General features: G+C 38.8%; 1 protein-coding gene across 1 annotated transcript; it reads right to left on the bottom strand.

The window, feature by feature from the left end:
• Positions 1–870: 870 nt before the first annotated feature.
• Positions 871–23150, bottom strand: ghrhra (growth hormone releasing hormone receptor a). Its single transcript, XM_029525197.1, has 13 exons — positions 22941–23150; positions 22263–22371; positions 14200–14307; positions 12394–12494; positions 11908–12005; positions 10573–10705; positions 9534–9687; positions 6219–6279; positions 5972–6041; positions 5434–5528; positions 3566–3695; positions 2983–3024; positions 871–2671 (listed from the first exon to the last, which is right to left on the bottom strand). The coding sequence occupies exons 1-13, from the start codon at positions 23028–23030 to the stop codon at positions 2525–2527; spliced, it is 1338 nt and encodes a 445-aa protein (XP_029381057.1). The 5' UTR covers positions 23031–23150; the 3' UTR covers positions 871–2524.
• Between the last annotated feature and the right edge of the window lie 1962 nt (positions 23151–25112).

Raw genomic sequence — 25112 nt, 5'->3', positions numbered from 1 at the left:
TAGATGCCTTTGGTTTGGCAGCTGTGCCTGATGAATTCGTTTTATCAAGTGTTGAGTGTGTGTGCAAATTCTTTCCATTGCCAATAAATTTTTGAATGTACCATTGTTGCTCAGTTGCTCTTAAATGTCGCCTGCTCTGAATTTGCCATGGTGTACAGATGATGTCTTTTCTTGATCATATATATATATAGTATACTGTATGAGTATATTTTTGGCACGCAGGTTGAAGACCTGTAATGTTCGTGACTTTGTACATTTCTGTTTATGTACCAGTTTTCAGAGCGAGTGTGTTTGAGTGCGTCTGAAGATTGGAGCGATTGTGTTGTGTGTGCATGTGTACGTAACGACAAGCATTTATGAAAGTATCAGTAACTAAAATGCGGTTAAAAATATAAACTTTCATCCGACTTCGTTCTACCTGTGACAGTGTGTTGTGTGTAACATGCGTTCTGGTGTCAAACATTCATGTCCCAGTTTGTGTATATTTGACTGCAAAATAAATCTATCTATGGTGGGTTGTACTTGGTGTGTCCTTTTACAGAATATATATATATACTTTTTTGTTTGTTTGTTTTTTTTTCGTGATAGGATGGCCTATCTAAACGTTCAGGAACATTTACCTGAACAGTCAAACGTTCAGTCATAAATAGACTTTAAATCTTCAAACGTTTTAAATTTTTCAATGTTTGTCATTCAAATCCGTTTTAACTTACATATAAAACATATTTATAAACTTACTCCAACATTTTCTTTCTTGGTCTCATTTTACGTTCTGAAATATAAGTTTATACAAGGTACGGATGAAATTCAGATGCAAAACACACAAACAAACCGTAAATGTCTTATTTATTACTGTGCCTTTTATCAACCAACAGTTATGACAAGACTTACTCGATCCACAAGAACGATGAAAATGCAGCATGTTTCATTTCAATAAAGTGCAACATTAAATCATATTCAGTGACAGCGAAGTGCCCAGCATTATAATACAGTGCATTATTGATGATCTATTGACTACAGCAGGTATGCACTGACAAGACTTTTGTTTTTTACTCAACATAAACAATCTGCAGATAAACACAGATATCAGATAGCACTGATCCTAAAATTTAAACTACATCACAGATGGGTCATCACATCATATTGTCATGTTGCAGAATGGGGTCGGTAGCAGCAAGAATTGACAGTCAGGTGCATCGCTGTCAAAAAAAAAAAAAAAAAATGCAAAGGTCCTCTGGTGATTCCAATACAATGCCAAAAAATCTAATGCATTTATTTTGACAGCACTTTATGCTGCACTAGAACATCAAGTCGCACTTTAGATACTCTTACAAGCACATTTGATTTTTGGTTGGTGTCGGGAAAGTTTGAAATTTTACTTATTAGCTTGACGACATTGGTACTTCACTTTGGCTTTTAAGATAATCATTCAGTCACAGCCAGCAGTTAGTTAGCACAGGACACATCCCAGATTGTGTACCATCACAACCGAAGTGTCATTTTTGTTCTCCTCTTTTTGTTTTGGTTACAAAACTAACATCACCTTCTCCGTCAGTATATTTTCCAGAATGTTCAAATATTCCTTGAACTATTTAACAAACAATGTCAAGGAATAAGCATCTTCATTCAACAGATTAATGTTCAAATCAGAAATGTAAAAAAGAATAATTAAGACATAAATGAAATCAGAAATAGAAAGACCGCCGGTGTTCATAGAACTTGAATTAAAAGACAAATATTGTCTCGTTAGTTTTATCAAATGTGGGCAACACAAATGAGTCTTAAATGATGAATTTTAAACACATTGAATGTTGCTATGAACACATTAGGACACAGTCACTGTGCCGTGCTCACTCTAGTTGAATAGTACCATTTTCATATCATTTTCAACATGCAAGTATAACCTGCTTCCTCTCAGTTTGGTGTCACAAACAAAACAAAAAACAGCTTTATCACATCTGGCAACGCCATAAACATAAATATCCACAACGCCTCCATTTCATATGTGGCTCATTAAAGCAGACAAATCAAAATAGGACACTTAACTTTTAAGACACTGTAGCAATAAATGGCAAATTCTCTCTCTCATACACACACAGTCTTAAATACACTCACGCTTGTTCCTGTGGATATCTGTGTTTGAAAACATGTACTTAGCAGCAGATGAATAGCTGAGATCAGCTTGTACTAAAGTAACGCAACAGTTCGTGTCATATTAAGACAAGTCTGGCTGATTCCACATATTTTTGTCAAGCTCAGTCATGCATTGTTTCAACATATGTTCCTTTTTGAACAAAGACGGCCATGTGAAGATGTCCTGCTGGGCAGCAGCTCTGTTTCCACTGTGGCTCCTCTGCAGTGTCACCCAGTGTTTGATCATTCTTATGGATTTTTTTTAAATGGACACATTTCACCGAGCAGTGTTCGTCCTGATGTTGTGTTCCGACAGATGGGTTGTTGAAGAAATGTGATCAGCAGCACAACATTCTCGCAACAGCTTTTTAGTCTTTTTCAGCCTGCAGGATCATACAGAGGAGATGTTACCGCTGGACTGAGTCTGCCTGAATCCCCCGCGAGCTTGGATTGTGATCTGAGTGATGCTTCTTTTGGCTGAGGTGAGATGATTTTGACTGTGACACTTCCATAGCCACCTCCGCAGCTCTGTCTGGACCTGCAGGTGAACATTGCCATACAAGGGTCAGGCAGAGACGGAGAGCAGTACAAAAATATGAAGACCAGTTTACAAGTTTGTTACTTTTGCGCCACCCAGGGGAAGTATCAAAAAATACACAGCGTCAGGTGGCAACATATGGAGTAAAACTTAAAAAAAAAAAAATCTCAACAGAGATAAATAAACAGTTCACTGCAATTTGTATTCAGTAAGAAAAAAAATTTTTTTTCCACAGAAAATTACCCTAAAAAATTCTTTCCTCCTCCAGAGCAGCCATCTAAGATAAATGCTGTTGATTTGTTGCCACTTACCTCTCCGTTCATGAAACAGTAAAGGAGTGCCACCACAAAGCCCTGCAACATCAGAGACAGCAGTAACTATTCTTAAATCACACCAAAGCAGCACGAGTGTATTCAATTGAATGTGAGTAATGAATTATCTTTTTTTTTTCCCCCATCAATCTCAAATTCTATCACCCACATAATAAAACGGTGAAGGTTAGGACAAACCCCCTCTGTAATCCTTTAGGCTTCAGTTTTATGTGTTATTTCTTATTTGCAGATAAAATCACACATATTGGCCTCCAAACAGGAAATTGGCCATTTAGAAATAATGCAGTGACCTTTCCCAACAAAACTGTCCCAAGTATTTTTAGTCATTTTCTATACAATGACATCTCATGACGTTTTATGGTCACATCACATTTGAACCATAAACCCACTGCTCACATTTCTTGTCAACACTCCTAAAAATGAAAGGTTATCTGTCACATTTCCTTTGTTTAGAGCAAACTAAGAGTTAATGTTAGAAGTGTCACGTGCTTCTCTTATGATGAAACCAAAATGTAATTTTCTCTGTTGTTTTGTTTTTGTTTTGTTTTGTTTTTTTTTTTACCTGAAACGAGCCCAGTCCAAGCTCGATGTAGAGTCTGGCTGCTACACCTGTGTTCTCAGGCAGGAAGGCAAAAACAGTGTAATGCATCCCAAACAGAGGGATGAGGAAGAGGGTGGATTTAGCCAGCCTCCTGAGGGATGCACAAGCAGAGGAAAGATTAAACATAAGTCCACATAATGATGTAAAAGCTGGTGAAAGTCTGAAGCCTTTGCAGTTAATTGCTGAGTCTTGTCAGCGTTAGATATGAAGTCAAAACGCAGTAAAATGCATAATTTCTCCCAGAAGTATCACTGTGGTCAAACTGCTGGCGTCAAATCTTCATTATGCTGACATTTCCACAGCGCCGCCATCAAGCCAATCAGAGGAGGCGATTAAAATGTCAGCGCATAAAAAAACAACAAAAAACGCAAATGCATTCTGCTCTTCAAATCAGATCAGTGTCTAATATCAAAATGTTATGTAAATGCTGCCATTTAATTTTTAGTAACAACACGATGTTGCCCAATTTCTCATGTGTCATGTGGCTGGGAAACAGCAACCCCACCTCTGTTACAGCAACACAAAGCTGAGATAAGTATCCTTATTCTCCCTTAATCTTTCTGTCCTCATGCATTTTGTTTGTTTGTTCTCTGATCATTATATCAAGTTGTTCCACTTAATAAGACAAGACGGTATAGTTTTCCTCACCAGGAAATTCAAAGCAACCAAAATAATCTCTGGGATGATGTGGAAGAAAGAGATGAAAATAATAATCATAATATCGGAAATAAAAGAAACAAGGCTTATTTTATAGTCTAAAATAGGATTTTGCTTGTCTCTTGTCACACCTGTGATTTGTGTTTTTGTGTTTTTCACCACAGATCTGTATGAATCAGAAGTGCATAAACCACAGATGAAGCTTTTCAAAGTGTGAACCGGTGAAACAATCCCACCGCACGCTGATGGAGGAGACATCTATTTCTGGTATGAGATGCTATTTTTACATCCTTCTCATTGTAAATTAATTCAGCCGAGCTGGAATTTGTACCATCCAAACGTTAAAAGGAAAAAGGGCTGCGTTCGAGAGAAGCAACATTTCTGTGTTACCCTTTTTACTTCTCTCTTGGGAAGAGTTCAGCATTTTGTCAAGAGGTGTAATGAGTCAGCTTCCCAATCAGTCTTCATTCTAAACTCTTAAAAGAAAACCTTTTTCTGACATGCATTAGATGAATGATGAATGTCTCTTATTATGAAAGAAGGTTTGGCTTTGAGCTGAGATTCCCAGGTGAGTGTTCGTATGCAGTGATGGGATTTCATTCTTTCAAACAAAGACAAGCAATCAGGTAAATCATTCATTTTTCAAAACTGGCAGGAGACATTTAAAAGGCTCTCCTTTGATATTTCCTTACACGTGAGTGCCGTTGTTGTAAACGTAACACTCCTATGTGGAGTTTTTATGGTGAAGTTGGCCCTTCGTTACCTGGCTGCCATCACCTGCTCCTTTTGTCCATCACCATCATCTTTATATCTTTATAAGCGTCCACCTCTCCACGCAGCTGCTTTGTTGACAATAATGTGTTCATGTTGTTTGCCGCTGCAGACTTGTGTACCACTATCAAACTCTCCTGTTGTGTTGAAGCTATTGGTATGGCTGACTTAACTAAGATACAATATTCATGAGTCTTTGTTAAGAAGGGATTAGTTCTGCAGGAAGGGTCATTGTTGCTGCTGCTGCATTTCTCTAAGAGCTTTGGAGGCTCGTCCTCCATGTCTGACAAACAGCCGTTTGCTGTAAATGATCAGTTTGTGTATAGAAGCAGCTCTAGCTGAATCAAAAATATGGTTGAATGAGCGGCAAACTAAGTGCAGCTCAGCTTTTTGTGACTCACATAAAATGTCCAGTGTCGCTGTTCCTGGTCATGGCCGATGACTTCAGCTTTTGAACCAAAATCCGGATCACATTGATGAAAATCATTATGTTGACCTGGCAGAAAAATGCAAATACGCATGTTTATCCCACCACATAAAGATAAAGCCAATGCAAAATGGTTTTACTCAAACAGATATCCTTAAACATGCAACAGTCCCCCTCTGACAACCCAAACTGTAATGTAATGATGTGTGTTAGACTAATTTGAATTTGAATATTAGCCGCTGGCCATTTACCGAACCCCCCCAAACACTGATGGATCACTCATGTCTTAGCTTAACTTAACCATAACAGGGCTGTCCAATTTCTCCACACGTCAAAGTCAAAGAATAACACTTAGATTTATATATTATGCAATTTCAAATTGCTTTTCCAAAACCAAACGCAAAAGGTAATTTGAATTTTACCGCCCCAGGCAATCTAATTATTCCATAAAGCATTAATGGTGATTGGTTAATCCTCCTCCTACAGTTATTGTTTCGTTTGTGTCAACTCACCAGCAATGAGGCAGTTATTGGTCCTTTAATAATCCACCAAATTTCAACTTTGTCTGTGTCGTCCCAACAACTACAATGAAAACCAAATGAAAAAATAGATTAGACATTAGATGTTAATGGTGCTCTCACATCCAAGTCCAAACCCTGGAACACTTATTGCTGCTGGTATTTCCTTGTAACGTGCATCAGAATTGAACTGCAGCTGAACTCAGCTTTGCCTTGCTGCATATAGTGTAACACATCATACCCTCTGTTGTCGTAGAAGAATCTGGTCAACACCCAAAGTATGAGAACTGTTGACGGGAGTCCTGAAATGCAAGAGCAGAGCTAAATTCACATTTCAAGGAAAATGAAACTGAACCATAGTGAAGCTCAGATTCAGTGCGCACTGTGTTAATTCCCACCTTTCAAACCAGTTTATCTTTGCCCCACTTTTATCTCAGTGACCAAAAAACAACAAAAAAAAAAAACACAGGTGAGATAAACGCAGGAGAAGAGAGCGAGAGCAGCATTGAACAAGCAGAAAAGAAACCAGTCCGGATACTGAGTGAGGACGCATATACACAAAGACACGCATACATCCACCCCAGGCTCTTTGTCAAGTTTTAACAACGCAGATGCTCACAGAGATGGCTATTTTTACATTTCCCTCAACAGCAAGTGCGCAAGTTTATGTTTGTATCGGAGCTGAATGTGTTCTGTGTGGTCTTATAGCCGAAAAGAGAGAAGAAGCATGTATCACCATGAACTATAACCATTGCACGTTTTATTTATGTGCTGTAATAATTCATTTTGACAAAAAGTCTCCGTGTCTGGTAGAAATGAGTCCAGATGAAACAGGTGTTAGCCTCACTCGCTGTCTGTGAGTAAGTACATCGCCTACCCGTTACCCTGCGGCGTTTATACGTGTTATTTTTGACACTTAGTCTACTCATGTGAAAATTGAAAACATTATCATCTGAACGGGCTGCTTCGCGTGTTTTTTCATACCTAACTGTGATTCAGGCTGAAATTTTGCTGTCACAGGTTACATCTTTAGGTGTTTTGTTGCTTTGTGTAGGTTAGAAACTGGTAGGTGTTTGTTTTTTTTTTTTTTGTCTGTTTGTTTGTTTGTTTTTTTTCTTGATGCACTGTTTAAGTTTTGTGTAGAAAAATAACAAATTCAACCCAATCATTGGCTTATATGACAATCAGAGTGATTTGTATTGGATATGATGAAACTGCATTAGCCTGATTTAATTGTCTCACCTGTTATATGTATCTCCTGAGTATCAAAAAAAAAAAAATCAGCATGAAATCAGCGACACTTTCGGCCAGCTCCAAAAGTTAGCTTGCTACTCACAGTGACAACTAGTGTAGTTTAGCACACTGCCATGCTGATTTTTGGCAGGATGATGAAGAAGATGGTGATTTTGGTAAGATGAACTGAACACAACAGCAATATCAGACGGTCACTAAAGTCACTAGGACCAAGGAATGCCTACACAAATTGTCGGACCAAAACCACAACCTGCTGAAGCCTTTTTTTTATTTTCCAGGATTCTACTTCTCTTTCTGTTGGACCATCAAAGTTTAGAAAAATCTAGCCAGTTCTTGCAGACCCTCCGTCCTGTTAAAGCTGGATAAATTGGATGTTCCCAAACTCTGCCCCCAAAAAACCAGCAGCTGCCAACTCCCACATCACCTCAGCATGGCTCTCATGTGTTGTCGTTCCACAAGTCAAGTTAAACAAGTGTTTCCGGTCCAAAAACTTCACCGAAATCTCAGAAAGCCTTCTTAGTGGAAGGATCGAGTCTGCCTGAATGCCAGATGGAAAATGAATGATTTGAGCTGATCCTGTTGTCACACCTCACCACATCCTGCAGTATTTTCCATCACTCTCCTCGTAACTATGAATATAACTCAACACTTGCTGCCCATTTCATTGATTTAACACTAAGTGAAGCAGAGCATGAAAAAGTATGAAAGTCTTTCATTTATTGAGTCCCAGTTTTGTCAGCTACATGCTCTGTCAGAGTAATTGGTTGAAACTTTTAAGAACTAGCTTGTCTTTACTGAAAATTTCAGCTTCTGTCTCAACAACACCACAATCATTATGTCACCACGGCGCTGAACAGAACCGGCAGATGTCTTTTAAGCCTCAGAAGTGTCTGAATTGTATTGTAAAATGTTGGCAACAGGACCCAAATGGAACAGACAGGCTGAGAAACATCATGAAACACTCAAGAGTACTGGCTGGAAAAGGAAATGCAGCAAACAATGAAGACAATGGAATGGAAATGGAAAGATGAGATAAATCGGGGTTAGTGTCAGGCAACAAGGATTTAAAACATCCGTAGAAAGCAAAGAAAACAGAAATACCAGAGAAAGCAGGGTCAGTGCAGCTGAACACAAATTTAGTGCCTGAATTTAATAGGTCAAAACTATATAATGAACACTACACAGACGGCAGGTTAAAAAATCAACAGTTGTCTGACAGTTGTCTATTATAAAATTCACCAGTTAGAATATCATAAATATTATAATAGAATAATAGAATATTATAATGTGGGTCACAACTTAACTACCCAACCACATGGTCATATAAAATGAAAGAACAACTGACTGAAAAGCAGGAAAAATCTCTCTGAAGGCGAAAAAGGACAAGGTGACATTACGTCTCCATCGGAAATTTAGTGCAGTATTTCCAAAAAGGTACCGACGAGAGACATTCGTGAACATTCGCCTGATCAGAAAACTGGAGATAGCAGCTGTCGGTCCTCTTGTGCTGCTGCTTCTCACTGATTCCAAGCTGTTGTAATCAATAATGACGGATTAGAAAGGGACAAACGTTCTTCCGGATTTTAAACCAAGTGTAATATAATGTTGCTGGCTACTGAACTGATAAATTCAACCAACTTATAAGTTCTGGCATCTGTTAAACTTCTGGATTAATTACAATGACTGATGGGATCCATGCGATGCATTTGTTTTTTTTTAGCCCAAGAAGAAAACATTATATATATATTTTTTTATAGTTATGAGTGTTGGTGTGAGCTGTATTTACTACGTATTGGGAAAATCTGTAATTACTGCGGGACCAATCTGACATGAGAATGGTGTTTTTCCCCTGAAAAAAGTGACAGCATGATGTCACATTTCTGATGCGGGCAATAAATAATAAATAGACTCTGAGCAATGTCTGAAAACAGGGCTACAGTTTGTATTGCGGTAGTGTGATGATGTTTTGTAGTAAATATAGTAAGAATTTAGAATTACTGATTCAGTTCAATGAAAAATTATCCGTCACTGAATGGTTTTCAAAATGTCCCTTTCTAATGATGCTTTTCTCTATGAGCCCGTTTTTTAACCCTTTTTTTTTGTTTGTTTCAATACTTTTTATTTCATAGACAATATAAAATATTTTTGTTCCAAACGTGATGACTTAATTAAAAATGTCCTTGTAAATTTGCAATTGATAATATCAACATGCAAATTTGGCATTGTGCTAAAACCACCTTGTCATAAGTCTGTTGCGGGCTTGTTATCACCAGATGAGCTCTTAAGTTATGCTTCCACTCACCCCATCCAATCAGGATGTACCACCAGAAGTATTTCCTCTGAGACACAAAGGTCAGGGCGAGCAGGGTCTGCAGATACATGCCCTCCACCAGCAGCCAGAAGTAATTGGCAAGGATACTGAACTGGAAGAAAGCCACAGCTGACTTACAGGCTGCCTAAAGCACGCACACATAAAAACAAAGTTAGAGTACATTAGATACGGAGCGACCGCTTGGTGTGTGTCATCACTTAATATTGGTTTAGCAGACAGCCTGGGTGGAGATAAAACAGCTGTCATCTCCAGATGACTCATTAAGCAACTTTTTTCTCTTGCCCCAAAGAGGAAAAATGAGAGGTAAAGATGAAAGATGTTTACGTCATGTTATTTCAAAGGCATCAGTTATGTCCTATACCCAAATACTACATCAAACACGTCCTTTTTTAGAAGCCATCCCGTCGCTAATACGTGCTTAAACTTTTCATTTTAGGGTCACATATCATAAAAATGTGTTTTTCTCAGTCACACTAAAGCATGAAATTTATACACTGAATATATAGATACGATATTTGAAGATTTTGAGAATGCCGATATAAAGGCAGTCTCAAAATCTTCAAAATAACCACACACACACACACACACACACACACACACACACACACAAAAAAAAAAAAAATCAACACAAAAGAATACAAAGGACAATTTACTATATGATGTGAAGAAATAGCTCATGAATTATCTGCCATTTTGTTATGACAGGTTTGGGAAAACTAAAAACACCTATAAAAGACCTGACAAGTTGAATATATCCAGTTCTCATCATAAATGACGTGAGCTACTTTGTGAAACGTGTTTAAACTGCACAGTTGCTCAAAGAACTCATCAATCTTGTGGACTAATTACATGATTTTGCAGACAGCGCCAAGCAGCCATTCATCAGCTTGCCGCATGTTTTCTCTTTTGCTCCCCTCTCCTGTCTATTTCCATTGTTAATTCAATCACACACCAGATGTGGGACTCTGCTTTTGGATGGAAACATCATCAGCTAACTCACAACCCTCACCGTGGACATGGAGCAGTGATCCAACGTCTCATCGGCAAACAGCACCGTGTCCTTGATGAAAACAGCGCTGGCTCTCAGGACGAAGGACGAGAAAAGGTTGATGTGAATGTAATTTCTGGTGCAACGGAACTTTCTAAAAAAAAGAAAGGAAGATGGAGGGAATACAGCTTTTCAGACTCAGTGGAACCGAACAAATTGACACCAGCAAACTCCACTGTGCACATAAATTAATGAACTTGCCAAACAATACAACAAATGAGATACTGAGCTCTTAAAATTGTAATCATTCCTCATAAAATTGCCAATATCCAATTCACATTGACACTAGAGCCACCCAGAGATGACTTTAAAGAGATGAAAAAGACTTCAAAAAAACAACAACAACAAAAAGGGCAACAGAACATAGCACAGAAATAATAACAGGAATAAGTCTATTGCTTTCCCAAACGATCACTGTCATCATGGTTATACAACCCCAGTTCTAAAAAAGTTGGGACGCTGAGTAAAGGCAAATAAAAGATACACTGATTTGCAAATCTCCAAAACCCCTATTTTATCATATCTCAAAAAAGTTGGAACAGTTGGACGTTGGACGTTCACCATTGTGCTGCATCCCCTCTTCTTTTAACAACATCTGAGAAGTTTGCAGACCCATTTCTGGAGATTTTCCAGCATTGTGCACCATTTGGGCGATTTACTTTTCCAGCCTTTTGATGCCTCTGTTCCAATTTTATTTAGATGTGTAGCTGCTGTCAAATTTAAAATGAGGTGATATTTTAAAACTTTTTAAAATGTCTCAGTTTCAACATCGGACATGTTGTTTATGAAAAACTGGGAATACAAAGAAATGGGTTTATGAGATTTGAAAATAATTGCATTCTATTTTTATCCACATTTTAAACAGCGTCCCAACTGTTTTGGAATTTGGGTTGGAAATTCATCCAGAGCGATCAAGCGAAAATTACAACACAGTTTTTATTTTTAAATTAGGTGTCTAGTGATTTTGTCAGCCAGCCTCATAAAATCTGGGTTTTAGCAGCAGTTGAAAAATGGCTTGAAACTGAACATGTACCTGTTAATTGGGCTGCGTTTCATTTCACAATTTTATACTAATTCCGTTAGGCATGAAAATATGTCAATATTTACCGAACCATTAAATTCTATTTAATTAAAACACCATATATGTGAATAAATTATATTTCCATCAAAGCACAAAAGTCCAGCTATTACGTTTTCTAAATCTCAGTACCTAGCACTCTTAAAATGCAAATGTGGGATCATGAGACACAAATGTCAGGTGAGTATCTTGACTGTCTGTCTTCTGTCTGGTCTTACCTGAAGGCTGTGAACACCACAATGGCCGTAATGAGCGAGATCAGCGACGTGGCATAGCCCACTGTGTAAACTTGTCTGAACATTGAGAGGTAATTCGTCTGGTGACAGAGAGTTGGTGCAGAAAACAAAAAGGGAGAAAGAGAAAAACAGTCAGTTGGATGAATGTGACGAAAAGTGTCAGAGAGTGTGGATTTGTCTGGGCTCAATACATCTACAAATAATCTTCCACGCATATGAATAATCACTCAAATAAACAAACCGTTCAGCAGAGCCTCAAAAGAACAACAGCATTACATTTGTTTCAAAATATTTAAGAATATAAACATTTATTTTTGGAACAGAAGTATCACTACTGTTTTGTTTTTTTTAATCCATCTGAAGAACAAGGCAGCGAGGAAGGAAGCGTACCAAGGAAAGAAAAACACAACAAGAATTTGTTTAACTGATTGGCATGATTTCAGCAGCGTGTGTGTGTGTCTAAGCTACCTCAGATTCAGACTCGCTGACGTCACTGAAAACACAGGCCTCCTCATAGGGTGGATACATTTCTGACCATCCGTCAAGAGTGCAGTTCCTGTATACATACCCTGATATGGGAGTAAGCAGCAAAGACACAAGGAGAAATTGGAGTAATCTGAGCTGGGCAGAGATTTCTTTATAATACATCACGAAACCTGTTCAAGCAGTTGTGGTTTTGGCTCTCCTTGTGTACATTTCGGCCCCAGTTCTGACGCGGTTTGGCACGCCAACTAGAAACTCGGCTGAAATTTTATCTTGAACTTCATCGGAATAAATAAAAGCTGCTTCACTGTACAAATAAACATATGTACCAGCGTATAGCAAAAAGACACAACTGTGAAGAAAATGACACTGAATGATGAACACACTGTCACAGCACAATCATGATCTTGAAAGCATCAAAGAGGATTATTCTCAGTTTTATTTTCTGAGATACTTATGGGACAATATGATGTTTATGAGTGTGCATGCTCATGTACTGATGTCACGGGCTGCCCCTTTTTTTTCCCGGATTTTTTTTTTTATTTTTTTATTCCTCGCTCACTTCTTCTCTAAATTGCATACCGCTGCCGCTTTGTTTTGGAAAGATGTCATTCATGTGTGACTGCATATAGGAACATTTGGACAGTGACAATGATATTTCCTGCCTTGGATCATTTCATTTATTAGTGCTTTCAGTTAGAAGACATTTGAAGCTTTCACACCCTCGTTGAAGTCTTCTGACATTTACTTCTGGTTAATGTCCATTTAAAAGCAGCATGGTGTCCGCTCCACCGCTCATTACACCACTGTGTTTGCGCTTGACATGTGAATGCTGCAGATAGCACAGCATTAGTCAGACTGTTGTGTTTTTGTTAGAACAAAGAAGTGCACAACGCAGTGGGTCTTTTTCTATTCTCTTTGAGCTGAGCAAACAGGAACCAGAACAGTTCAAATGCTGCCAACTGCAGTGCTGAATGCTAAGTCTCTGGTGTGTTTGGGTGATCTGCAATTTAGAGCAGGATTTCCATCAAGTTATAGGTGGAAAGAACATTATTCCTTAATGATCCTGACCTTACCTCCCTTAATGATCCCTTGATAATGACAAGCCTAACAAGGTGAACCAATACAAACAGCCCAGCGTTTGTCTTCTTTACACTGTCTGCACTCTGTTAGACCAGAACAGAGCTTTCTCTTTGGAGAAAACTAGAAACCACCTGATGTATTAACACAAATTTATAGATGATTAATAATTGATTCTTGATTTGTTCCTTAAACAATGAAATGATGTTGCTCTAACAAACTATTTGGGAAGGATATTAACTCTTGAGTACTTGCCATGATCAGAACTTAATGGTAACATAAGAACTGTCCCTCTTGGTGTCATCATCACTATCTTTCTGGAAACTGGAAAAACAAATTCTACAGCAGCCGAAGGGAATGTCAGATTGTGATGTGTCAACCCAGCAGGCAAGAATTTAAATAATTTCTTCTGCTAGACACACGCACACATATATACAGTATATATGGAGAGAGAGAGGTATTCTTGCAAACATAAATGAATAATTCATAATCTGCTCCTTCATCAGAGTGACTGCAGCACTGTATCAGTGCTTCAGACTTTATAGCACAGGTAATTAGATAATTATGGTAAGAAGTGGAGAGAGAGTGCACCACTGCAGAAAGGAACTTGTTCATTACCGTCTGCATTTTAAGTATTTTATTGATTAGGCCACTTCAAACTAAATGCTCTTTTCTTTATAACCACATCAACTGTGGTCTCTACACACAAACCTTGATTGCTGGAGAAATGTTGAAAGACTTCAGAGCAGGACACATTGACCACCTGCCCCACTTCTGTTCTCAGCCAACATCTGATCTCATCCCACTCAGTTTCACATCCTGCAGTTAAAGACAAAGAGAGCAGCAGGAGCGTCAGTCAATTAGGTGTCTGTTGGTTTTAGTATTTGAGTAATTTCACACCAATAAAAGGTTGTCACGGTTCCATTACCCTAAGCTGACACACAAAGACAGTCAGCATCTGTAACCCTGAATTCAGATATTGACTTTACTTTGATCCTAGCAGGCATAAAGATCCTGCGTCAGGGGCTGCAGGTGGGGTGGGGGGCCATGAACAAGGCATGACTCCCCATTCAGAGAGGGAGGGAGAACCAAACAAGATTTAGGTGGACTGACTCCAGACGTGTGCAGATGTGTTTTGTATGAAAGTGTTGGCTATGTTCACAGGCAACTTTTTTATGAATGAAATGAAATAAAGAAGGAATAATTAAGAGAGCATTACGCGGTGCAGCACGGTGGTGCAATGGTTAGCGCTGTTGCCTCAGAAGAACAAGGTCATTCTGTGTTTGCATGTTCTCCACATAGGTTTCCTCCCACCGCAATCATAACAGTTGTTTGTTTGCAACATATATTTAAGGCTGTCAGCGTTAACACGTTCAACGCTCAAATTCACCGCATTAATCGCGTGCTACTATTTTGCCCCTTCGCGGCACCCTTATCTCACCTCCAGCAGCTTCCGGTTTCCTGGCGCCAGTCACGTCATGGAGGAGAAAGACGTCGATGTTCTTCTGAATGGTTTGTTTAAAAAACACTTCTGCATGTTTCTGAGTGTGGCAAGGTCCCAAGTTTTCTCTGTGGTCAGAGGAAAATGCAGCTATGGAGTATTTTTCTTCACTTTATAACGTGCTGCACATTCTGTGTATGAATTTCTGTTCTGTTCTGTTCTATTTAATAGAAAAGGCATTTAAAAGTTGTCTCAATCTCAAGTCAAAGCTGCTGCTCTCTGGCATTTTCTTTTCTGTTTGAGGCACGCCATATTTTTGAAGTAGACATTTTGTGTCCTCAGGCCGATTACACAAATCAAAATTTATAAGACAAGTTCATAAAGTGATTAAATGTCTTTTTCTTAATTCGATTTCCAATCAAGATGTATTGATGAGAATTGTTGCGAAATGCAAAATGCAGTTAATCCCGATTTTTAAAAGAATGAATTTTCTGACAGCCCTAGTGTCTATATAGAGATACTCCCTATTTCCAATATTTCCAACTGTCCCTACCCATGAGAGGGGCCATTTGGATCAGGTCCAAGATCGTGTGCTGTCAAGCGTGGTTGAACAACATGTCCTAAGAGCTTTCTCACAGATGATAAATCTGCCCTCAATTCTTAGAACTTTGGTGTTTCTTTCACTTTTGCTTTAGCGCCGCCATGAAGTTCACATTGTGGTTTGTAGAGGCCTCAATTTCTCAGTCCTATTTGACTCCCATCGACCTCTAACCCTTCTATTCAGTGCCACTTAGCAAATTTTGACGTGGTAACGCATTAAACTAGCATCAGTGTAATGAACTAGCCTGGCATCATTAGCATCATAGTGTGCTGACATTAGCAGTGAGAGACCATCTCACAAATCCAGCTGTGCTGCAAATATGTAGACATTGTGTTTTCGGTTACGAAAATGCATTTGTAAGACTTTTTTGCTAATCAGGCCAACACCTGGATGATCAAAGGGACATTTTCTGCTGAAAAGACAACAGTCAGTTTACGTACTCACTTCAGCAACTGAAGCAAACAACTGCTTTTCTGGAGCAGCATTCTTGTGAGACATTAAGGAAAAGAGGATCCTGAGTTGTTCATTCATCGTGCAAACGCCTGAGCATCTGGCAATATTTCTGACAGATTCAATGATTTTCTATGAATTTTTTAATATCCTGAGTTTCTCATGGTATCCCATACTTCCTCCTCTTATGGTTATTTAGGGCAAAGTAGAAACATTTCAGCCAACAGACATATCATCGACAATAACCACAGAAACTGCAGTGGATACAGGTGACCTAAATTCTTAGTCACACATTTCTTCCTCTGCAACCAAGAGAGGATATTTCTATTAATCCTGACCTAATAAATCTTTGTAATTGCGTTAAACCAGCTTACAGTTTTTTATCCATGGCTCATCAGAACCGCACTTGCCAGTAAATGGATTACACTTCAAGCTTTTGCTCAGTGTCATACACACCAGGTATTTCCATCTGGTGTCTTCCATTTTGCAGATTCAGGATAAACCTGGGATTAATTACAGCTGTTAAATGAATAATAATTTCTACATCAGCGTTGTTCCTTTCTGTCACTGATGTGGTCACTGGAGATAAGATGGCAGGATTTTGACAGGAATGAATGAAAGAATGGAAAGTGATTCTCCCCTGATTTAGTTTAGAAAAAACACAAGAAATGATGAATGTTAATCATAATGAGAAATATGGTGTGTGGTGCTGCAAATATCTGCAACCATCCTCAAACGCATGGTGTAAATGCCAGCAGCCGTGATGCTTTAAAAAAAAAAAAAAAAAAAAAAATGTAAGCGAAAGGACTTATTTTTTCCATTTATCCCCTTGGCAAGAGTGAGTCCAAAATATCAAAGATCAAACACTATTTCAGCTGGAAAGCTGGAAAAATGAAACTCCTTGGGCACTCTAAGCTTCCAGGAATACATTAATAATAATTTCTTTTCAAAAGTAAGAAGTGATGTCAAACCAGAATTTGTTTCCGTGCAACATTTTGTAGGTATCAGTTTCTTTTTGGGCTTCAAAGCATTTTAGGGACAAAAAATATTATTATGTTTCTTACCTTAATATTTACATATACTGTTAAGTGATTTAGATGTTTGGGATCTTTTATAACAAGGCTGTAGAGTCAGGGGCCTGCGAGTAGGTCTGTGAGGCTGTAATGCTCCTTTTAACACGTGGATTGTTCTTTTTACACCATCCTCACCTAGATTACTGCAATAAATTAATATTTGCGATGGGAAAATTGGCCAGTTAAGTGTTACTGCACACCAACAGTGTCGACCTGGATGGTGTCATCTTTTCACTCAAATAAACAGGATATTAGCAAATATCAAACCTTTCAAAAGGAACTAACATTAAATCATATTGCACAAGAGAGTCTCTTCCTGGTGACCCACGGTTTTGTCAGCCATCCTCTGTGGCTGCTGACAGCAATCTGAGACAGAGCAGTGTCTTACACGCAGCAATTTGCCTGGGTGACATATCCATTTTCTCCTAGTGCTTTCTGTCACATATTCAAATCCAGCATATCCAATCCATTACCTACTTCTCTTCTGTCTCCCTATCTTACAAAACCAACAGCTCGCATCCAGTCAGGGGGTTTGATGAAAGTGATGTCACTTGCGACGTACCCCTGGGAAGGGGTCGTAGGCCAGTGGTTTGCAGTTATTCATTGGGAACCTACTGGATGGATGAAGCGCTCAGATGGGGGGAGGTTGTGTTGAAATGCTTGAAATGAAAACTTCCATATCATATGTCATGTTCCTAACTGACTGCTAAATACGGCCACTGCCACTGCCATAGAGGTGGCGCTATGCTTGTATCTTGCACTCGTACTAGTTTGAGGAATTTTTTATTTGTTTTAATATTTTAGTGGTTTTGCTTCATAGACAGCATCGTCAAATCTGTTGATCCACCACTTTGGTCCATATTGAAATAACTGTCAGACTACTGGATTAATGAATTTTAAAATTAATTCAATAAATTAATTCAATAAAATTAATTCAATAATGACCTTCTTGAATCCATGCCATTTCTATCAGTGTAGCATTCACTGTGTTGAGTGAAAATACCAGAAGTGTTTTGGCCAAATCATTCTGTAGGAGAAGAGCATGGTTACGGCCTGAAAAAGAGTGTAACGTGGTCCCAATACATTTTAATTGAGCCTCTTAAGAGTTTTTTGACAGATGCTGAATTAGTCAGTAAGTCTTTCGTTTTGGGGACCTCAGAGCAGCATGAAATTGAAGCATATAATATTTGCTCAGACAGCACGGCGGTGCAGTGGTTAGCACTGTTGCCCCACAGCAAGAAGGTTGCAGGTTCAGTTCCCTCGGCCTTGCAGGTTCTCCCCATGCCTTCCTGGGTTTCCTCCCACTCTCCAAAAACATGCATATATACCGGTAGGTTAATTAGTGACTCTAAATTATCCGCAGGTCTGAGTGTGAGTGGTTGTTCCTCTCTGTCTGTCTCTGTGTGTTGGCCCTTAGATGGACTGGTGTCCTGTCCATTGTGTACCCCCCCCTCAACCAGCGTGAGCTGGGATTGGCTCCAGCATCCCCCATGACCAGGAAACAGGTAAGCAATAGAAGACCTCCTTGTTGTGGGGCAACAGCGCTAACCATCTTTTTATGATGGGATAAAAATCCGTTCTGGATACTGGAACTGTAGTACTGGGATGAAAATACTTGGAGTTAACTATCTATGAACATTTTTGACAGAGGGAGAGAAAACATGTACAAAATCTTTACACAGTGACTAAATAGATGTGCTAAGATAATTGGTATTGGGGATTAAATGTTGAGGGGTAATGCCAGAATTTCCACACTTTCGATTTGGTGAGAGGGAAACGATCTTCTAAGCATATTGCATGTGGGAGGTCTACGCAGATGGCTGTAATCCTGATAAAATCCATAACAGGACAACAAAGAAGGTGGTGGCACATTTATGGGCAGTTTGGTGGGGAGGAACAACAAAAACACACAGCTGTTAATTGCACAGACCTGCTACAGCATCAATGGCACTGATGAAAATGAAGTAGAGAGGCTGAGCTAAAACTTGGAGAGAGGTATGAAGGTAGACCTTAATTACTGAAGCTCACCTTTCTCCATACAGTTTATCTGGCAGGTTTTTGGGGTTAATTTAAATCATGAAGGCAACAAAGAACCAGATGGATTTAAATTAAATTGTAGCATCAGTAAAAATGTGTGACAGCTATAGCACATATTGGATGCTCCATACAGAGATGAAAAGTGGTACATGTGGCCAAAAAATGTGAGGTAATTGCTGATTTTCTGGAGAGTTGATGCCCACCAACAGCATGAATTAGATGTTTTTAGGTGCATTCTGTTGCTGTGTTTATTGTTTTCTGCCAAATTGTTAACATTTTGATGGAGGTTTTATATTTTGTCCAGTTAGCTGAATGGCAGTTGCTTTTTAACTACGCTGGTTTGTGATCTATGGACCACAAACACTGAAATATCTGATCAACAACTAGGCAGGATGTTATTACGTTTTATAGATGTATTCATGGTTCCCAGAGGATGAATCCTAGTGACTGGTGAAGCAGAATATATTTGTTACAGGTGTACCTCAGTGCTGAGAACCTTTCATTAGAAAAAAATGTGCATCATTTAATCCACTTCAACCAAATCCTTCCTCTCAGTAACAGCCATCTTTTTATTTCCCCGTCTGTTGTTAGTTGAACTAGAAACCCTTCTGAATACGCAGCAAAGAACACAAACTCCTCCAGCTAACCTTTGCCATTGGCATGTCAACTTTTAACTTTTTTTTGGGGGGGGGGGGTGTAGTTCTTTTGCAGTATGGAAACCCAAATTATAGGTTATCTTGGTTGTTTGCCTGAAGCTGTTTTTTGCATTTCTCTTGCAAATTAAATTGCTTCCGAGTGTAATTTGGGGTAATAATATTCCCATGAGGGAGTTCCCACTTTTAGCTGCTCGCATTCAGCTCTCTGGATTTGAGTCACACAGATAACTGAGGAGGATGTGACAACTGGGATGTGCTGATTGTGAAAATATTTCAGTCTCAGTAAGAGAATGGAGGCACGAAGGAAAGAAGAAAAAAAAAAAAAGGATCTCTGTTAAACATTTGTTCTCATTCATCCATAAAACAAAAGTGACAGTAAGTGCAGAGAAAACCATGAATTATGGAAACTTACACTGTTTGCCTGGAATACATCTTCTGTGTTTGAGCTAAATCCCAGAGGGAAATTTGACCTGTCGTAAGGAAAAGCATAACGTATTCCCTGCTGTGTCAAACTATGGATGATTAATTATGGCCACTTCCTCTCAGATAAACCAAAAGGTCAGGACTCTATTCTTAGGCCTTCATTAAAAGGTAGCTCTAAATGAAGCTATAAAGTTACCTCGTGTCACCTCATTTAGGATTAACAGCAAAGTTTGATGTGACTTAAGATACTGTGTTGAGTGCTTCCAGAGCACCTCCGAGGGAGGAACTGGATGATACCATCATTAAATAAGCAGAATGCTCAATAAATTATGAGATGATGGATTCATATTTTTTTATGTTTTGTATAAATCGAGGAGGGTTTTTTTTTTTCAATACCTAAATGGTTTGTTTTTTTGCCTATTTCTTCATATCAGTATCTCTTTGCCAAAGAGTTTGTTATTCAATGCTTTAACAAAATTTCTGTCTTCTACGCAGAAAATCATTTGAAATTTAATTTTTGACAACTTAAATCGAGAATAGCAAATAAGACCATGTTTATGTCTAGCTGTGTAAACTACATTCAAATGTTCAGTATTAAAATTGTCACACTAAATGACAAACTTTCGAAAATGCAATGAATGGATGTGTCGAAGAAAACAAAATCACTATCCACGACAGCAGTTTTTGATAGTTGGCTACAACTTCAAGGCTATAATTGGATTTTGGGTGTACAAGAACAACATTATTGTGAAACACAAGTGTAATCAAATTTCAGATGAATTCAGTAAGATCAGAATAGTTGCCCCTTTGCCTCCACAATGCCCTCAGTAATGATTGTTTTTAATTCACAAGTGAAATTCCTACTCTGCATGACTGCTTGTCACAGGCAAGGCTGGAATCTCACGGATGGACGCACTAACACACCTACTTTGACAGCGAAATCCATCAGCAGACATTTATCTGCACAATGAGCAGCAGATGACAGCTTTGCACTAAAGTGTTGTGTTGTTCAGAGGTTCAGAGTCATCAGGGATAATTAATATCAAATTAGTCTGGAAATGCTAAAGTTCATTACTCTCACAGAGGGGACTTGACATGAATTTTTTTTTTTTTTTAATTCTCGGCCAGTTTCTGTTGAAGTGGTGAAGTGCAGTGTTGCACTCTGGGAGATGCCACATTCATTAGGATATAATAAAGTAAATGAGTTGGATTGGAAAGACAGGTGAGGCCTCAGCGGGAGGAAGAACAGGAATCAGTGTGGGCATTAGATAAGTATGAGAACGATGTGGTTCACTGTGTCCTGATTTTAGTCATTCTGTGCATTTTCAGCCTTTTTAAACTTAGACAAATAGTGATTAAAAAAAAAGACTTTATCATGGGAACATGTGATGTGAATTAGGTAAAGAGCCCCTTAACTATTGGTTGCATTTGTTAAATGAATGTTTTGTGTAAAATTTTAATCAGAAAAGACAAAAGTGTAACTCAGTGCATTTGCTATTTATTCTCCCTCATGTTGTTGGAATCTGTCTTCAGTCATTTGTATTGAAACAGTAAATTAAACATTGCTCCTGTTCATCATACACTAACTCGATTCAAATAGGCTACTCAAGAGAAGCAAAGGTAGCCTCCCTCAAATCTGCACTTTTGGGCCGAACATTGTTACGTCCTGTAGAGACCCCGAAAACTGTTTACGTGAGGTCAAAGGTAAGAAGTTGCGTAGACATTTTGTTTAGTCCATCATTTTACACTCACATCAAGATTTTAATGGCTGTCTCGGATCATTTTGTCTAATGTGCTCTATAATATTCATTAGAGGGCTCAGAGGGTCATCACTTCAATCAAGGGCTAACCAGGTAAACTAAGTCAATGGAAAGAAGAAAACACAACAACCTAACCAGCTGGGTATAAAGCCTGAGAAGTTCAAGTTACATAATTTACACCGTTCTTTTGAGTTTCCCCTCTTGATTTTGTTTTTCCTTTACCACCCAACATGTTAGTTCAGCCCTCACTCTTGTCTATTTAAGATGTCTGGCGGGGTTCACAGTTGTGTGTTTGTGTGCATCACGCAGCAGCAGCATCAAACCTGAACGCACCGCTGTGGTCGCTCCGGTTCTGCGCTTCGCTCCTCCTCATCTGGCTGCAGACCTCCCGAGCCCTGAGGTGCTGCGAGATGATGGCGCAGTCCGGATGGATCGCCTCGGCCTGGTAACAACAAAAGAGCACAGACACACACACACAGTAAGCTCATGCTCATCTCTATGCGCAGATTCAAAGCTCCAAAGAAAACCAGACACCATTTCATTTCTGCTCCCGTTTTTTTTTTTTTTTTCCTTAGCCACAAAAAGTATGAGCATTTCTGTTTTGTTGTATAAAAGTCCGGGTGAAATGAACAAACCAAAACAGAAAAGCTCTTTAAGTTGACTTTAATAGATGTTAAATTCCAAAAATAATGTTAATGTTGCCTGTTTGCAAATGAACGCCCAAATCGCGATGCTGCAGGAGGAAGACTGAATGCTTGGTTAGTTATTTCTTTTGTCATTTCTCCTCCACATTTCCATTACTGCGTCTGAGTGACAGGCTGATGAGGTTTGATCGGCCGGCAGCTTCATCAGGACAATTACTGTCCAAGCGAAGTGTGAGCTGCTGTGAGCCTGGAGGGACAGAAGGACTGGGAGCAGGCAGCAGCACAGACAAAATAGATGAAATACACAGAGAGGCCAACTTTAGGTGCGTTTTAAGCTGCTTTAAAGTAAATAAACATGCTCACTCACCACATGCCTGTAGCACTGCAGAAGAAGGTAAAAGATGAGGAGTGTGAATCTCTCCGCTCGTCCCAGCAGCCTCCTCCAGCACATGTCCATCGTCTGATCTGTCCTGGCTGTGTCTCACATCGGAGGGTGGGATCGGATGGATATGTGAATTTGGTGGATTTTCCTCTGTGTGGAAATGAAGCTGTTCTCTGCCAACCTAAAACAGATGAATTCCCATTTCTCCCAGCGAGCTGCAAACTTGCATGAGTGAATGGCTGCTGCTGCTGCTGCCTTGGTGTTGGTCTCTCTCTCTCTCTCTCTCTCTCTCTCTCTCTCTCTCTCTCTCTCTCTCTCTCTCTCTCTCTCTCTCTCTGAGCAAAATCAGGTGAATGAGTATCTCCATTCAGAGAGGCTGCAGCGGGGACAGTGATGAAACAAAGGCACAGTTAGTTTCATTTAAAGTAAAAAAAAAAAAGAAGAAGAAAAGAAATAAAACTAGTAGAAAACTACTGCATGTGCTACAAACTAAATCTGCTTGTGCACACTGACTGTCAGGGGCATTACATTTTTGCCATTAAGATTAAAACTCCCATTTCAATCCCAGTGCTCAAAGAAATATGTAATTATATTGCTGGTATATAAACGTGATTATTCATATTCATTTGGCTATAATTTATGTTCCTATTACATAACGAATAGACCTAATTATTGATGCATGGTTTAATGTTGCAGAGAGATGGGTTAAGTCTGACTACTGACAATATTTGTCACTCGAGCAGAAATTCAAAGAAGCATCAAATGGAAATGCACGAGTCGATTAGAGAGGGCAGTAGTTGCATAAATCCATAATTTCCCCTGGCTTTTGTCCATCTGCTCATCCACCCACCCACCCACCAAAAAAACAAACAAACAAAAAAAAAAGAAACTTTCCATCTATATCATATAAATAATAAATTAATCACTGAAGTTCTCAAGCCCCTTGATTGTCCAGGTTCATGAGAGAAATGCTGCCTTATTAGCTTTAAAATATAACATTTTGGAAAATGTTTTTTTTTTTTTTTTGTGGCTTTGATTTGTGGAGGAATTCTAGGTCAAAGTCTATTTTTATTCATGTTTACACTGTGCGCTAGAATTCCCTAGTGTGTTAAAACTGTCATGATCTCATCCTGCAGTTGCTCAGATTGTTCATTTTTCCAGTTCAATTTGAGTTTAATTAAATTAGCAAGCAGCAAAATCAGGACATTCCTGCATGCCATGCAAAAAATAGGGGGGAGCAGATTCGGGGGCGGGGGGTTGCAGCAGTTCCTCTGGGCTGAATATGACATTAGAGGTCTGCTGCACAGGCAATCTACCAAATTAAAAACTAAACTGTACTCTTTTCTGCGACAACACTCGCACTGCTGCTCACACTAGTCAAGAAAATGAAAATGCGAGAATGAAAGTTTGTGAAATAGGAACAAAATGAAAGGAATGTATTGGAAAAGAAGGAATGAAATATAATTAGGAGAAAACTATCCCACTTTTTCAGAAGTTAACAACTTACAGATTATAGATATTTAACAGTGTAAATATGACTTTTAGGATATTTTCAGTTAACATATTAAGACTAAAATAGCAACAAGAAGGAAGAGAATTTATATTTATATTGTAAAAATAAATAAACATATACCTAATAATTAGTCCACCTTAAATTTGGTGCTTAATATTTATTTAACCATACCATTCAGGAGAGCCTGTCAAATATATAAATAGTTGTCAAATAGTTGTTTTTCTTCTTTCTTTCTAATTTAATCAGTAATGAGCTGTTGGAGGACACAGAGGACAAAATAACCTCACATGCTAATGGACAGTTCTGTCTTCAGAAGGATTGGCAGATATATGCTAACCGATTCCCTCATCTGTTGCTATTCTATTACCTTTGAGTACAGAAAAATATATTTCCATGTTTCTTCACTTGGTTTATGGGTAGTAGTTCAGGTTGAGGTGTGAATGTGGAGCAGAGCTAACACGTCCCTCCCAAATACCTCCCTGCAGAAATTGATCCAGATGATTCAACCTTCACATACTGCTAGGGATACATTCATAGGAATAATTTACTTCAAGTTTAAATATAATACTAATAATATTGTACTGTATTATTAATACTATACTACAGGAGGATTGTGCTGGTCCTTTGCCAGCTCTGAATCTGTT

This window comes from Echeneis naucrates, chromosome 17, assembly GCF_900963305.1.
Source record: "Echeneis naucrates chromosome 17, fEcheNa1.1, whole genome shotgun sequence".
NCBI classification, from domain to species: domain Eukaryota; kingdom Metazoa; phylum Chordata; class Actinopteri; order Carangiformes; family Echeneidae; genus Echeneis; species Echeneis naucrates.
The sequence above is the reverse complement of the archived record's forward strand: the minus strand, read 5'-3'. Positions and strand labels throughout refer to the sequence as shown.

Excerpts from the sequence above, each read along its gene's own strand:
- ghrhra (XM_029525197.1), bottom strand. The coding sequence starts at position 23,030 with ATGGACATGTGCTGGAGGAGGCTGCTGGGACGAGCGGAGAGATTCACA. Across the intron at positions 3,696-5,433 it reads AGCGACACTGGACATTTTAT|GAGGCTGGCTAAATCCACCC; the intron begins GTGAGTCACAAA and ends TGCATCCCTCAG. Across the intron at positions 3,025-3,565 it reads TTGGACTGGGCTCGTTTCAG|GGCTTTGTGGTGGCACTCCT; the intron begins GTAAAAAAAAAA and ends CTGATGTTGCAG.